The sequence below is a fragment of the Callorhinus ursinus genome, unplaced genomic scaffold, assembly GCF_003265705.2.
Source record: "Callorhinus ursinus isolate GAN/ISIS: 27379988/994484 unplaced genomic scaffold, GSC_fseal_2.0 scaffold39, whole genome shotgun sequence".
Taxonomy (NCBI): domain Eukaryota; kingdom Metazoa; phylum Chordata; class Mammalia; order Carnivora; family Otariidae; genus Callorhinus; species Callorhinus ursinus.
This window is the reverse complement of record NW_027397101.1, coordinates 17,248,419-17,264,700: the sequence shown is the minus strand read 5'-3', so window position 1 is coordinate 17,264,700 and position 16,282 is coordinate 17,248,419. Positions and strand designations below refer to the sequence as shown.

The window sequence follows — 16,282 nt, the reverse complement described above, 5'->3', positions numbered from 1 at the left end:
TTCGGTTTGGGGAAATGCCAGCCACTGTGATTGATGGCAATGGAAACTCGGGCACTGAAAAGTGAAGTTTAAAAGAAATGGGGAAACATAGCTGGCGTCCAGACCATATTTATAATCAGGGCAGAGTGGCCAGCTCTGGAAAGCCTCTGTCATTGGATAGTTGAGGGGAATTACGAAATTCAAATAGAAGGCAACTTTAAAAACTACGTTAAAAGACATGGCAAATGCAAATGCTCACTTAGTATAGATCAAGTGTATCTTAATTCATATTAGCCCAGGTCCTATGTGTATTTAGAACAGGCAAAAGATGTCTCTTCTGAGAGAATTCTGGAAAACGATGGTCCATTTAAAAATAGTTCATTATTGTAAATAAAGGACCTTACCTCAGGCTTTATGTCGCAGCAATCAGGCATGACTATTAAAAGGAACACAAATGTCTGGAAAAAAGATTCCAGTGGGTCAGTTCTTGGAAAGAAAGCTTAATCAGTATGAAAATGGGGACAATGTTCCAGGATGATGTGTGTTACTAAAAGCAAAGAGTATGGTAATTAAATTAAAAGGGAAGAAATATAAGCAAGTATAGGATTAATTTCAAATGGAAATACTATTCAAATGGTGTGGAGGGACAACAAAATTCAATTCTGGGGTTTCAGTTTTGTGGATCTGTTTCTTTCTCATGCCCTTGCGTGATTTATAACCTTTTTGAATGATAGTCTTGTCATCTAACAAATTTTCCTTTGACTCCTGAAGATGCATGTTTGTCTCCCTCTTTAGTTAACCTGGTCATCAATTCCTGTGGAATAAGGAAGATGATGTGGATTCTGTAAGTAAAGTACTGACCAGCCAGTTTCAGGCCCTGAGCTATCAAACCTGGTTCTTAGAATCCACGTTCTCAAGTCTGGCCCTTTGTTTAGAGAAAGAAAAAAAAATCAATAGGGTGGCTTGAGGGAGACATTTCCCCATCTTCACTGAAGGCTGATGAGCAATCTATTACCGAGGATCCTGTTGAGAAATTTGTGAACAATTGAAAGAGTTTATCTGATGGCTGACCAGCTGTGAAATTTAGCTTCAAGTATTTGATTCTTAAAGTGAGGGGGTTAATTTGGGAATTGTGAGTTTCCTTGTGTGGAAAAGGAGAATGGATTCCCTTTATTCTGTTAGCATACAAAAATCAACAACCCCAACCACATCTAAGTGAGAGGGAGAGTCCTCTGCTCAACAAAGTTAACATTCTTCTGTTTCTTCCTTTTCCTTCCTTATAATTTTGATACACTTACTTGGCTGCGTGCATGTGTGTGTGTGTGTGTGTGTGTGTGTGTGTGTGTGTGTGTGTGTGTGTAAAGCCTAAAGGCCTGGGCTTATTGCTAAATGTATGCCTTTAATTTTTATCTGATAAACTTCTGTCATAAAAACATGTCTTGTCTTTTCGATCCCAATATAAAGCAGATGCACCACAAATGTTTGTTGACTCTGGTCCTTCTTCTAATAACGGTGATGGGAAATCCGGGAAAAGAATGTGTTGTTTTCCCAAATACTGCTCTGTAAATCTCAGACGATAAAGTGCCAGCTAATTACCCCCTGGGTCCCAGGCTTTCACTGAGGCCTTCTAAAATACACAAAACTCAAGTGAGGGCATGACACCATTAGCACTACATAATTCAAGCAAACAATAAATGTGTTTACTCTGCCTGGCTACTGACCACCTGCCTCTCCATCCCACCAGGCAGGTATCTATATATAGGATCTCCTTGTTTGCATTCCTGCAGTGAGTGAGCCTTTCTTTCCTTGAGGCCTCACCATCTGTGAAACTGAAAGAAGCTTGGGCCCCCGACAGCATGTGTCTTCTCTTACTTCAGCTGCTGGTGCTCCTGCCTCTAGGGAAGGCTGTGCAGCAGCGGGATGGCTGCCCAAGTCAGAGTTCTGTCTCCCCTGTGCTCCTAGAAAGGGATCGCAGAGAGCTCCCCCTTGGCAACCACGAGGATGCTGAGGAGAAGCCAGATCTGTTTGTCGCAGTGCCTCACCTCATAGGTACAGGAGAAGGCCAGAGGCAGAGAGAGAAGATGCTATCCAGGTTTGGCAGGTTCTGGAAGAAGCCCGAGAGAGACCTGCACCCACCCCAGGATGTGGTCCCTGAGCGCTTCCCACCTGGGACCCATGCCATCACTCAGCCAAAAGATGGGATGCAGATGGAGAAATCTCCCCTTCGGGAAGAGGCCAAAAAATTCTGGCACCACTTCATGTTCAGAATGAGTCCAGCTTCTCAGGGGATCATCCTGCCCATCAAAAGCCACGAAGTACATCAGGAGACCTGTAGGACAGTGCCCTTTGGCCAGGTATCTGCTCTGGAAGGGGAGGGGATCAGAGTTGGCAAGAAAGGGGCGGACAACTGGGAGAAGTGGAGAGTAGGGGAGGAGGCTGCCAAGAGCCTGAGTCTTACCTGACTTCCAGATTGGATCCTTGGGCATTCATCATAACATGTGGCAAAGTATGATTATACTTCCCAAATTTCCTTCTAACTTTCCACTGGTTTTTGGTATTCTGGAAATGCTGTCAGAACAGTATGACGCTACTGCTCAGATTAGTAACCATTCATATTGATGGCACAGACCTTTGTTTTAGAGGGGGTTTACCTACTTTTATGCTGGAGGTGTTCTCTCCGGAGAGATAAGTAAGACCGTGCCCTCAGTTAGGAGAAGTGTGGGAACTTAGAGCAATAGCCAGAACTTCTCTCTGGCTATACCCCTACACTCTACTGGGATGTGGACGAGCAGGTTGACTCTACCTGTAGATAAGGTGGGGTACACTGGACTCCTCGACAAATATTCACACACACCAGTATCTCGGTCTTAATCCCTGTATTTCCCACCCGACTATTTCATAGGCTGTCAGATGGAACTTGCTACATCATTTCTAACATTACTGCAGCAAAAAATGATTTAATTTAACTTATTTTCTCATAAGCTTTCAAAAAATAATATCAGTGTGAAATCACATTTTCTCCCCTCAGAAACACCTCCGACTTCATGTCGCGTTGGCTGATTTGTGGTTATTATGACTGATTCTGCACTATCAAGACAAAGGGGCATTTTATACTAGCCACTTCCTCCAGTCAGTCCTGGCAAGCCCTGCACTCCAAATGTTAAATTAAATTGAGAAACTGCATCAGGTCCTTAAACACAAAGATACTGAACCCAAAGCAAGGCAGGGGAGAGTAAAATTTTACAGTCCAATAATGCTACCCAATTAAGCAGGCAGTATTATAAGGTAATTGACTGTGTAAGGCAGTTAAGTATTCTGCCTGAAAAGGCAAGGATATGTAGCAATAGTCCATTATCTTATAATAATGACTGCTTTGTTGGCCATATTGCTCCCAAGAATCGTGCAATCGAATTTCCTTTGAAAGTCTTATTTTGAATTCTGTTACTAATTAAATTAAAATTAAGGGGTTTGACTCATATATCTTGAAGGGCACATAAAGCTAGGTGAAGGGGGGATGGGAGAGACAAAGGTGATATAATGCATGATGATTTGCAGACATATGTGCTATTATTTTGCCCCATGCAACTTCATAGATTTGAACATACTATAGGTTCTGCAAAATAGAATAGAATTCATCTTGATGTTCTGATCTACTCTATGAGCAGTTGAACAATCACGTTTGGAGAATCTATTGTGCACAATGCGCTGTGGGGCATAGAAAGATAAGGCACATTACTTGTATAGGAAGTTAGCCATTCAAATTTTTTCAACTGGTAACATCTAATTAGACAAAATTTCTTAAAGTTTGGCATTTAAGATGTAAAGCATTTTCTCATTAACTTAGGGATTTCCTAAAGGCTAATTTATTAATCTAGTCAATAAAAGAAATTTAGTTGAGGTGGATTTATGCCCTTAGAGATTAGCCATCACTCAGATATTGTAATATATCCAAAATCGGTAAGTTTTTTCACATTTTAGTCTGAATTATCTTCAGACTTATAGTCTTTCGCTTCTGCATCATGTGTGTTAATGAAATGACTCAAGATAACTGAACGGAGATGTGTTTGCCTTGTAGACGATCACCCATGAAGATTGTGAAAAGGTAGTTGTACAGAACAACCTTTGCTTTGGGAAATGTGGGTCCGTTCGTTTTCCTGGAGCTGCGCAGCACCCTCACACATTCTGCTCCCACTGCTCACCTGCCAAGTTCACCACGATGCACTTGCAGCTGAACTGCACTGGCCTTGCCTCTGTGGTCAAGGTGGTGATGCTGGTGGAGGAGTGCCAGTGCAAGATGAAGACCGAGCATGAACATGGACACCTCCTCCAGGCAGGCTCCCAGGCAGAATTTCATGCCCAGGATCCCTTCATCCCAGGATTTTCCACTTAAAAAGAGATACCCACTACTACCTTGAAAAGCAAAACTACAGTAGCAAAGGTGCTGGTTTATGCAGCTTGGAAGTGTTAGTGGGTGCACACTATTTTAAGGGAAAGGTGGTTCAAAAGTAGTGAGATAGAACAATTTAGAGCAATGATGTTCATCTAGTTATGGGTACATATTTGGGATCTAGTCTTGGCTCTGCCCCCTGGGCAGGAGGATGTTAAGGAGTTGTGGAAGCTTTCTCCATCTCGAGGGCTTCATTTCTACGCGAGGGACTTGAATCAGATGATTGCTAAAGTCCTTTCCGCTAAGAATATTCCATCATCTAGGGTCTCCAAGTTCTGGCTAAAGCCCTCCATCTGAAGTTGGAAAAGAAAGAAAGTAGACCCTAAAAATTGGCTTCTTTAATGGCTTGTCAAAGCACCACCAAAATCACATATCTAGTATTTGTAGGAAGGATTCTTTGCATCTCAGGCAGCGTTTTATTTGCCTTCCATCAGATGAGTATTTGACTTGCATAGATGTAAGGAGTAGCTTGCTTGTTTGCCTCTTAATTTTTTTGATACGTCTCATATGAAGCTCTTAATGTCAGGTCCTTGGCTTTGAAGAAGGAACAGTAATGTTACTTTTAGTGGCTTATATAGGGACAGGAAACAATCATTGGTGGACACGCAAGTATCTCCACAGCGGGGAAATAAAAGTATATGACCAGTACCAGGCTTGAAGGTCAATTCACTGATGCTGATGAAAGTAACCAAAAAATTCCAGTGGACGTCAAATTAAATAAACCGCAAATGCTTAAAAATTGAAACAATTTACAGGTGAAATTCTTTATCCACATTCATTTTGGATTAGGTAGTAAGTTACAGGTCTGTGTTGGGATGACTGGTTTTTTGCTGTGTTCTAAAAACACTGTATTACAGATTTTTGTTCGGTAAATGCTGTACTTGCAAGGTCGGAAAATATTCTGCATATTTTAATGTATTAAATTTTAGTGTATGATGCATTCTGGGAAATGTCATGGCATTCAGTTGTCTTAAATTTTGTCTTAATGGTTCTTTTTCCTGTCCCATAACTTAAAGGTGCTATCTGGAGACTACATGCCTGGAGCATTTCTTAAATGACTTTAGAGGCTAGTGATAATGCCTCAAGTGTTACTTCTGACACTTCCAGCAGTTTTCTGTTAACAGAAAAATCACTGTCCTTGTGATTCCATTTCTTCTTCTGTATTTATTTGTCCTCATACATTGTACAGGCTGGCTTTCCCTCGCCCTATTTCTTTTTCTATAATCATTCTTTAAAAAATTCATCTTCAAATTATTTTAATTATTTGAATCCTATTACTTACAGTATACACAGAAAAGCGTTTCCCAGAATATTGATTTTTTTTTTTAAAGGAATCAATGTATACTGGGCGCCTGGGTAGCTCAGTCAGTTAGGCGACTGCCTTCGGCTCAGGTCATGATCCTGGAGTCCCGGGATCGAGTCCCGCATTGGGCTCCCTGCTCAGCGGGGGGTCTGCTTCTCCCTCTGACCCTCTTCCTTCTCGTGCTCTCTATCTCTCATTCTCTCTCGCTCAAATAAATAAATAAGATCTTTAAAAAAAAAGGAATCAATGTATACTTTAATTCTACTTCTCTTTAATCACACCATCTAACCTGGCATTCCAAAGAAGCGGATGCGTTTATATTTAGTGTATATTCTACATCAAAGTAATAGAATATGTGATATGCCGATACACATGTGGCATTTACATCAGAATATATTATACCCTTCGGTGGTCAAAGACAACCTAATTGGCCAAGATATGGTCATAAGGATGAAACTGTTAAGCATTAATGATAGCCCAGCTGGTCAATATAATTTGGTGCCAAAAGCTATTGAGCAGCTGTCTTGTGTGCAATTGCCTAACCCTGATTATGTAAACCTATCTCTGCCAATTGGACTGTCCTTCTCCTTACATGCTTGCAAATCCCTTTTATTTATCCTTGCAAATAGACTCTCAAGCCCAAGCCCCAAACAATCATCAGTCTTATTCAAACTCTGCTCTGCTCTTTCCCCATGTGAATTCAAGATGAGACAGTGGATGGTGATATCAGAGCTTACAATCATAGTGCAAACCTCATGAAATTGCCCATGTTCATTCATTTTTACTGGAAAAAATAAAGGCAGTTCTCAATGGTTCAACATAATACACGGGAGCACAGACACCTGAGAGAAACACACAAATATCGAACATCTATTAAGTGCCAGATAGTGTGCTGAGTCTTACATAAGTTACAAGTTATATAACTTATATAATACATAAATACATATATACATCTTCATAAACATAAATACATAAATACATACATACAATCTTCACAAACATCTTTTGTAAAATTTTATTTTATTTAAATCCAATTAATTAACATATAGTGTATTATTAGTTTCAGAGACAGAGTTCAGTGATTCATCAGTTGCATACAACACCCAGTGCTTGTTACATCACGTGTACTCCTTAATGCCCATCACCCAGTTACCCCATCCCCCCAGGCCCCCTCCCTCCAGGCCCCTTCCCTCCAGCAACCCTCAGTCTGTTTCCTAGAGTTAAGAGTCTCTTATGGTTTGTCTCCTTCTCTGATATCATCTTGTTTTATTTTTCCTTCCCTTCCCCTATGATCCTCTGTTTTGTTTCTTAAATTCCACATAGGAGTACAATCCTCACAAAAATCTTGTGAGGTGGGTAAATACCCTATTTTACAGGTAAGGAAAATAAGCCTTAAAAAGTTTAAGCAACCAGCCTATGGTCATTTGGAGCATATTTTCTATTTGTATAAAAATATTTGCTCCTTCATTGCCCATCAGTTTAGATTGATCTCTTTGAGGTCTCTTGCCTCTAGGCCTCAAAGCTAATTTCTTTTACCTCTTGCTCAGCAATCTTATTTGAAAGACATCGATGTTACCTCTTGAAAGAGAAATCATCCTTTGGTCAGGTTCTCAGCCAAGCATTGCCCTAACTTGAGAGGTAGTCATGGCAATTCCCTCATCAATCTTGGTCTCATTTTCTGCCCAGATAGGATGAGGGTGATAAATAATTACTTCAAAATTATTGTGGGGGCACCTGGGTGCCTTAGTCAGTTAAGCGTTCAACTCTTGATTTTGGTTCAGGCCATGATCTCAGGGTCGTGAGACTGAGTCCCATGTCAGGCTCCACAGGCAGTGGGGAGTCTGCTTGAGATTCTTTCCTTCTCCCTCTCCCTCTGCCGCTCCCTTACTCGTGCTCTCTCTCTAAAATAAATAAATAAATCTTTAAAAAATTATTGTGATGATCAAGTGTAGATAGCAGCACATCAGCAAGCTTTATATTCTGTAAAAACACAAGGGCTTAGTTCACTCTTTTCCATTCAGATGTTCTTTTAAAAAAATTGTTTTGAGAAACTTAAAACACATATCTTCTGTGCAAAAGATATCATAGCAAACACTCAAATTTTTACCATCAGAATATTTGACATTTTGTCATCTCGTGCTTCTTGTCTATTTTTGTTAAAGAAATAAACCATTTCACATATAAGTAAAGTCCCCTCCAACCACCATGCTGGGTTCCATCCCCCAAACCCCTGACCTCTCAAGCCCTCAGGCTTCCTTTTTATACTTTTAATATCCTTTTATATTTTTATAAAGGTATGTATATATCCATTTATAATAAATAGCATTATTTTTCTGTATATGTTCCTTTATGCAGCATGTATGTATGTATCTACCAGGTATGTGCAACATATAGCTCTAGGTGCTGTGAATATAGCAAGAAAACAAGTCAGACAGTCTCCCTGCTCCCATAGAGCTTACGTTCTAGTTGGGGGAGACAAGCAACTCGAGAATCAGTCAACTTGTTAATCAATCAACCAGAAAGGAAAACTATCAGGTGGCTGTAAGTGATATGCAAAGAACTGAGATAGGGAATTGTGCTAGAGGTTACTTACCTTAGTTTGGGTAGTCTCTGAAAGGGTCACAGGAAAGCTGTGAGTTTTTAATTATATCTATGATGTTCTGTTTGAATTGTTCTACAGTGGTTTTTTTTTTTTTTTTCTCCACACAGGGTTCTGTCTAGTTTTTGTAACAGTTTTCACCGTTTTTTTTAAAATGTATATTTTATCTTGATTCTAGAAACTTGGAATTAAGTATTCCCTACAGAGAGTGGTTAGCTTAGCTTTGATAATTTATTTTTTCAGTGTGCATAGTCTCTTTAAACTGTCAATTTAATTCCTAAGAATGTCATGCATCTTCTTAATTTTTATAAAGAATCTATTCTGTGCAAGACACTGTGCTGAGAACCCAGAGATAAGCAAAGATACATAAGTCTGCCCTGGAGCTTGCAACATTGTGGCAGAGATAATATGTGCAAATTATAAAGCAATAATGATAGTAATAATAGTAGGAGCTACCAATTATTGAACCCTTACTATGCGTTCAAGTGCTTTCTGTTCCTCACCTCCTAGAAATAGGTTTTATACCCATTTTTTTTTTTTTTTGACAAGGAGAGTGAGAGTCAGAAAGCTTCGTTCATTCAGTCCACAAATATTTATGGTAGTGATGAGCCTGGTCACTGTGCTGGGTACAAAGAATATAAATAATGGAATGCATGATTATTTGAATATAATTCCTGACCTTACAAAGTTTACAGTCTTGGAACAAGTAAATAAATACATTTGTTTCTGTAAAGCTAGAATGATGATCTTCCCAGCATGCCCCCCTCAACCCCAAATTGAAATTCCACTTTCTCAGTGAAGCCTTCCTTAAGTCCTACACAAGGTCAGTGTAGCCTTGCATGATTTCATGGTGCTGTATACCTTCACTTCCCAGCACTTGTTTCGGTTTATAATTATACCATTACTTGTGTCATCATTACTCAAATCATAAGCTCCATGAGAGCAGGGATAATATTGGGTTTCTTTCACCATTGTAATCAATGTCTAGGAATGTGTCCAGCACACAGTAGGTACTTAATACATTATTTTTTGTCTGCACAAAAGAAACAATATCAGTAGATATCGTATGTTGAAGGTATATCACGTATCAGGTGCTGTGCCAACCACTTCATATACATCATTTCATTTAATCCTCAGGAAACTCTACAGGGTAGGGAGTACTGTATTATTTTGTAAGTGAAGATGCTCATATAAGTTAAATAACCCTCCCAAAGTAGCACTGATCAAGAGCAGTAGAAGCTGGATGACTCCAAAGTCCCAGATCTTTCCTACTATGCTACATTGCCTCAAGATAATAAAGATTAAAAATATGTAAATAAATATATGTATTCATATATGCACATATACACATATATATCCAAGCATATACGTATACATATATATATATATATACATATACATAAACATAACATATACACATACATAGTTAAACTCCTGGTTTATCCACTACTCTATTTTTTCTCTGATTCCCAGAGCCCATTATGCATCCATGCCTGTCCTAAGATACTTAATCAATGAGGATGCTTTCAACTCAAGTACCGGAAAACACAACTCAGAATAAATTAAATTATAAAGGGATTTAGTATTTCACTAACAAGAAGCACCGGAAGGCAGTTAGTTTCCTGGTTGGTCAAGTTGGAAGCTCTACCATTCTTTCAGGGACTCGAGGTCCTTCCATCTTTCTGCTCGGTCACTCTCAATGTGTCTTCCACAAGCTAAAACTCCCCTCAGTTACAACATGGCTGCTTGCACTTCCAGACATCATGTGTCACCATTCCCACACCAATGTTTATAGTAGAAGAGAGGAATTCTCTCCCACTTTGCATCCCTTTTATTTTTATTTTTATTTTTTTGCATCCCCTTTAAAGAGCTGAATAAAATCAGTTACCTTGAGGATAATTAAACAATGAAACAAATCCTTTGCTCTGACAGCAAGGAATAATAAGGAAATGACAGTTGAGTAGGCAAACAACAGTGTCTGCCACAGCCCTTTGCCACTTTTTAACTTATGTAATCATTCTTTTTTTACTTATCTTTACTTCTAAATTGTAAACTCCTGAACAAGTTCCGTATATTTGGGATCTGTGTTACCCCTCCACTTCTAATATAATGTTCTATTTTTATATAGCATATTATTTTAATATATTTTAAATGCATTAGAGATACTGTTTTAAGTATCATATTATATACTTATATTTTAATATTTGTATCCTGGCATATATATAGAAACATAAATGTATATATATACATAAAATGTATAATTTTAATGTTTTATGTGAGATAAATGTTCAGTACATGTTAGCTTAATGAATGAATTTTGGGAGCTGCTCTTGGAAGAATAAGTAGTATAGGTAGTGTGGGGAGTTTTGAATGACAGCCTACAGGTTTTAAGGACATATTTGGTAGGTAATAGGGAGTTTTATAACAGTCACTCCAGAGGGGCTCATGAACCCCCTGAAATGTGCACATAGGTTGCAGGTATGGACATCCTTCAGGGGAGAAGGTCCAGAATTCTAATGAGCTTCACAAAGATTTCCAGGAGCCAAAAATCTTAACAGTGGGTATGATAAATTGGAATGGAAAGAAAGCATGGGGGCCAGAAGAGCTGGAAGAAACCGCGGAAATCGTGTGCACCAACCCCAACGGACTGGAACTCAGGAAAGTCAGGTTTCCGCTTTCAGAACAGAGGATGAATCTGAAATACACATGGGTGGTTCCTCTTCACCTTGTTTCATCCAGGGCTCACATCCAGGAGCGTGCAGTGGTGAAATGTGTGAGTAATAATTCCCTGAGCAATGGAATGGACTAGTAGAAATACTAGTTCTCCAAAGCCAGGCCCCAATTATCCACCCACATTTCCGGGAGACAGCTCAGATTTTCGCTCAGTGCCTGCCTCCCTCTTATTCCTCTTATGTTTTGTTCCTCTTCCTTTCCTCCAAAAAAAAAAAAAAAAAAAAACAAAAAAAAACAGTTCCCAATGATCCACCTGTGGGTGGGGACTCGAGTTAATATTTTACCAAGAAATTATCACAAGTTCCTCTTGTCTACCAGCTAAGGGGAACACACCTCTTTATGTCCAATGTTTAAAGAACCAGAATTTCCAGTAAGTGCTTTTTCCTAAGTCACAATTCTATTACTAAAAGGAAACCTGCATCCTGCCCAAACCTCAGGCAAGAAATAAGTGAAAACTTAAGTGGATAGACAGATTTCACATCTTGCACCAGCTCAAGACACTCAAATGACGCCCTCTTCAGGGGGCCTGGGATCCATGGGATTTAGCAGGTGCGCTTGCATGTAAGCAAATAATATCCTGGGGCTTTTCAGGACCATGGGGACATAGCGCAGACCTATACGTGAAGTGGTTCCCAAATGGTCAGATATCACAAAAAGAGACTTTCTGCTCCCATTCTCCTGCTTGCCTGCAAAAGAGATTATGAACCCTGGCACAGCGCTGAGGAAACTTACAAAACAGAATTTTCTTTGGCGTCTACTTTTCCTCCTTTCTGCCTGTCACGTCACTCTTGAGCTTTCCTCTCTCTCTTACCTTCACTTCCGGATGTTCAAATTATCTACAATGGCCCAGAGCTCCTAATTCAGGTCCATTTCTCTCTCTAGCCTGTCAATGTATTCAGCCAATTAACATCTATTTAGAACCTATTAAGCATCGGGCACTGTTCTGATCCACTGGGGTATCAGGATGGTGATGACAGGTTCCTGCCCTGGGGACAGAATTTACCCCGCTGAAGGGTTTGGGTTTCAGCTTCCTAAATTTGGTGGTGTGTTAGAATTACCTATGTGCCTCTAAAATATAGAAACTGTGTTCCAGTGGGTGGGTGGTGGTAGGGGGTTGGGGACGGCAGGCAACCGTTGATATATTTTTAAAGCTCCACAGGTGATTTTGTCCCCAGGCCAGATCACGAAGAGGTGGAAGTCACTTGAAGAATTTCGGGCACAGGAATTCTGAACACTTGCTCAGATCTCTTCGAGACCCAGAACTTTATGCTGTTCTCCCAGCCCTTCTGGGTCCTCCTGTTATTCTCCATAGAAACCATCTTCTCTAAGTTCTTCAAATTTCATTTCTGTGCAATTCATGAGTAACATGACCCTTGCCCAGTTAACAAAAGTGAATTTTTCGCTCAGAGGAGATGGAGGTGTTTAATCGAATTTATTTTTTCTCCCCCAAATAAATTGCTCTTTTTATCACATACCTATTACAAGTATTCCTTCATTGGCATTTAGCACTGTAATTCAATAAATCCCAAATATCAGTGTGCCTAAAACTTACTTGGGGTGCTCACTAGCAATGCTTTCTTGGTTCCACACCTAAGGAGTATGATTCATTGAATCCAAGATGTTCTTGGGAATCTGAATTTTTCTACCTTTTCGTTATAAAAATTTTCAAAAATACAAGCAAGTTGAAAAAAAATAGCACCAAGAATACCTCCATAAAACCTCCATTTTAACTCAACAATGGTTGACATTTTGCCATATTTGCTTTATCTTTCAGTTTGTATAGATGTGTGTATTTGCGTGTATTCACTCCATAATTTTAGACTGCTGAACCATTTGAAAGCAAATTGCAGATCTCATGACACTCACCCTTACTCTTAGAATGAGGATATTCTTACTTAATAAGGATAATATCATCATCACTGCTAAGAAAATGAAAAGTATTTTCAAATCTCATCTAGTCATTTCTATTTTAACAGACGCCTTCTGGATCTTGTTCTGACAAAATTACAGAGGTGGAAATTTCAGACGTTATGGTGGGGGGTCCATAGAGGAGGTCTTTGGGGAGCAAGCGGGACTTACGGGACAACTCAAGTAAATCTTGAGTTAGCTCTGAGGTTTCGCAAATCAGGGCAGACATCTTGCCCTAATGTTAATTCTGCCTGGCACAGAGTCTAAGAGAAGCTGGACAGGTCATGAAGCCGTGAGAATGCACTCCCACACACTAGTTTTAACTGTAAGAAAGCTGAAATATTCCTTCCTGCCCTGGGAAACATCAAAAATAATTCTCCCACCCTCATTCTTACAGTAGAAAGTTGAGTGGAGAGGGCACCAAAGGGCATCTAGAGCATTAAGGACACACCTAGCTTAAAGGGTAAGATTTGCCTCAGCGGAAATGATCAGTGGAATGATTCCCTGCTGTGACTCAAGGGTTAAAACTGTGGCCCAGCGTCCTGCTTCAGGGGAGCTGTAAGAAATAGGGATCATGGGAGTTGTAGTGTGATACGTTTCCATGCTCTCTAATACTGTCTCCATAAAACAGCATCAGCTGCTGTTGCACACGGGGTAATTTTAACATGATCTTTTAATATTTACAGGGTGCCTGTAAAAGACTTCATGATGACAGTTGGTGATTCCCGTGGCAATTAATGAATGACAGCACAACCGTGATCAGATTGCTTTAGGAAAGAGTCTCTCAGAATGCTGGCTTTCACAGATCCAGGCCTGGGGATGATTCTTGGGTGCAAAATTTTCTAAACCTAAGGTTGACCCCGTTTGATTATTGCCTCCATGGCTCTGTAGGGTCGTATCTCCAGGTTCTTCCCAAACAGCAGTAGTGGAATAGGAAAAAGTGGAGTGAACAAGAAGGTTGCTTGCTAGAACAGGTATGAGCCTGGGGATGACTTTTTTTTTTTTTTTTTTTTTTTGTAATGCAGTTATAGTGAAAGTTACTCCTTGACTAAGAGAGCAAAGAACAAGGTTATTGATAGAAATTGAGAGTGTGTGTGTGTGTGTGTGTGTGTGTGTGTGTGTGTGTGTGTGTGTATGTCTTTGAGTTTGGCAGGTATTGTTATCCAAAGCAGCACAGTTATTTAATTAACCCAAGATGTGGTTAGTGCATTCTAAGTAGTTAGTCAATTTCTCTTTGTTGCTTCCACTGAATTCCTCAGTTATGTGTTTGCTGCCCCCATGCTGTTCATCATGACCCTCTGGGCCTGAATGGACTATGGAATTTTCTCCCCCATCTTTATAGACTGTTGCCAGCTAAGTCTGAGGCTTCCTGCTGTGGCACTGCAGTCAAAAGATGAAATGTCAGGTGGCCTCATTTTTTTCATCGGCTACATGTAGATACCAAGAACCCAAAGCAGATCTGTGAGTTAAGATATTTGGAAACCAACAGAGGTTAATTCTCCTAAGTGTTTTAGAGCCATAACATATAGCAGAAAGTGCTATTTTTATTACCTCTGGCACCCAGGTTTTTCTAGAAGGATTCAGATTATTTTATTCCACTGGTCAACATTACCTCCGCATCAACCATGTGGGCTGTCTCTTTTAGAGTCTTCATCTCCTTTCCTGGAGCTGAACATGCCCCTTTTTTCCTTCTCCTTTCTAAGAGCTCAGCATGTCTTGCTCTGGAGTCTACGTGAAGATGGAGGCCATTGATTTTTCCTTTTCTCTCCTTCAAAATATCCCACCTGCTCACCCTCTGGCTCTTCTTTTGTTTCTGACTTTGAGAATTAAATAACTCTTTCTTCTCCTACTAAAGATAACTCTCCTATTTGGATTTTTGATTCTACTGGTGCCCCTGCCCCACACTTTGTTTAAGCTCTGAATTCTTTTTTTTTTTTTAAGCTTATTTATTTAAGTAATCTCACTCAACATGGGGCTCAAACTCATGACCCCGGGATCAAGAGTCACATGCTCTTCCGACTAAGCCAACCAGGCACCTCTAAGATCTGCATTCTAACTTGTCTTGCTCTTCTATGTTTTTTAAATATTTATTTATTTATTCGAGAGAGAGAGAGAGGGAGTGCCAGTGAAGGGAGGCACGGGTGGGGGTTGGAGAGAGAATCCTCAGCAGAATCCCCGCTGAACATGGAGTCCCACACCGGGCTCCATCTCACCACCTCGAGATCACGACCTGAGCTGAAACCAAGAGTCAGATGCTTAACCAGCTGAGCCACCCAGATGCCCCTTCCTCATCTCTATTTTTATGTCTTAGAGACAAACCCAGCTCCCCCACCCCCGTCCTCACCAACTCTTTGGCTATTGTTTTTATAATAAAATCTCTCAATGAATATCTCAATCTCTTTCCTTCATGCAATGAGGTCTCAGCATCATCAAAACGACCCTGTTTTTAATATGTCCTTTACATTGAACCAGGGCAGAACTTATCTATCTAGACCCATTTTACTTCTGTCTTGGAGCTCTATTAATCCCATTTACTTAAGTTAAGCTATTTTCTAAAAACTCTACTTGGAAAAATTGTTCTTAAAAGCACATTTTCAAAAAAAATAAAATAAAAATAAAAGCCCATTTTCCTTCCGCTTTCTACCTCAATCCACGTTTCTCCAAAAGATGAGGGATCGGAGTGACCTACCCAGAGCATCACTTCCTCCTGTGTTGGAAGAATCCATGTGTGAAACCGCTGAGTCTCATTGAAGCTACCTTCGGACAGAGAAAAGGAGACCTCTTTCCTGAAGAGCCCTGACTTTTGAATTCTGACGAAGGGTGGCTTTCATTATCAAATGGGTTTGCTAAAACCTAATCAGCCAAAGACTACCAGGGACAAGCCTGTAGCTGGACAAAAATCAGATTTCTTGCCCTTCAAGGAGGGAGGGCTCTTCAGAGAAGTACCACTAGACAAGGAGGAGGGGTGAGCCCAGTGTCAATTGGGCTTTCACTGAAGGATTTTGAAGATGGTCGAAGGGAAGCAGGGATCAGTTTTGGATCGATTGTTATACTGAGGTGGGATTAGAAAAAGAGGGAACTAATTAGGAACTGGGTGCTGTCGTGAGGTGAAGTTGGCCGAGCATTTGAGTATCCCCAGTAATAAATAAAAATAACAAGTGGTCTGAGGCATCACTGGTCAGTAATCACCCGAAGAGGGGGTCATTATAGTAATTTATATCTGCCGCATGACCTTGGCAGAAACAGTGTTTGCTATTAACCTGGCAGCTGGCTTGACCTGTGTCTCTCCTCCCAGCCTGATTAGTGATGGGGC

At 40.2% G+C, this 16,282-nt stretch overlaps 1 protein-coding gene across 1 annotated transcript; it reads left to right on the top strand.

Annotated features, from left to right (window-relative positions):
- Window positions 1–1,835: 1,835 nt before the first annotated feature.
- CER1 (cerberus 1, DAN family BMP antagonist) lies at window positions 1,836–4,369 on the top strand. Its single transcript, XM_025887879.1, has 2 exons — window positions 1,836–2,333; window positions 4,055–4,369. Exons 1-2 carry the CDS (start codon window positions 1,836–1,838, stop codon window positions 4,367–4,369), a joined length of 813 nt encoding a protein of 270 aa, XP_025743664.1.
- Window positions 4,370–16,282: the final 11,913 nt, after the last annotated feature.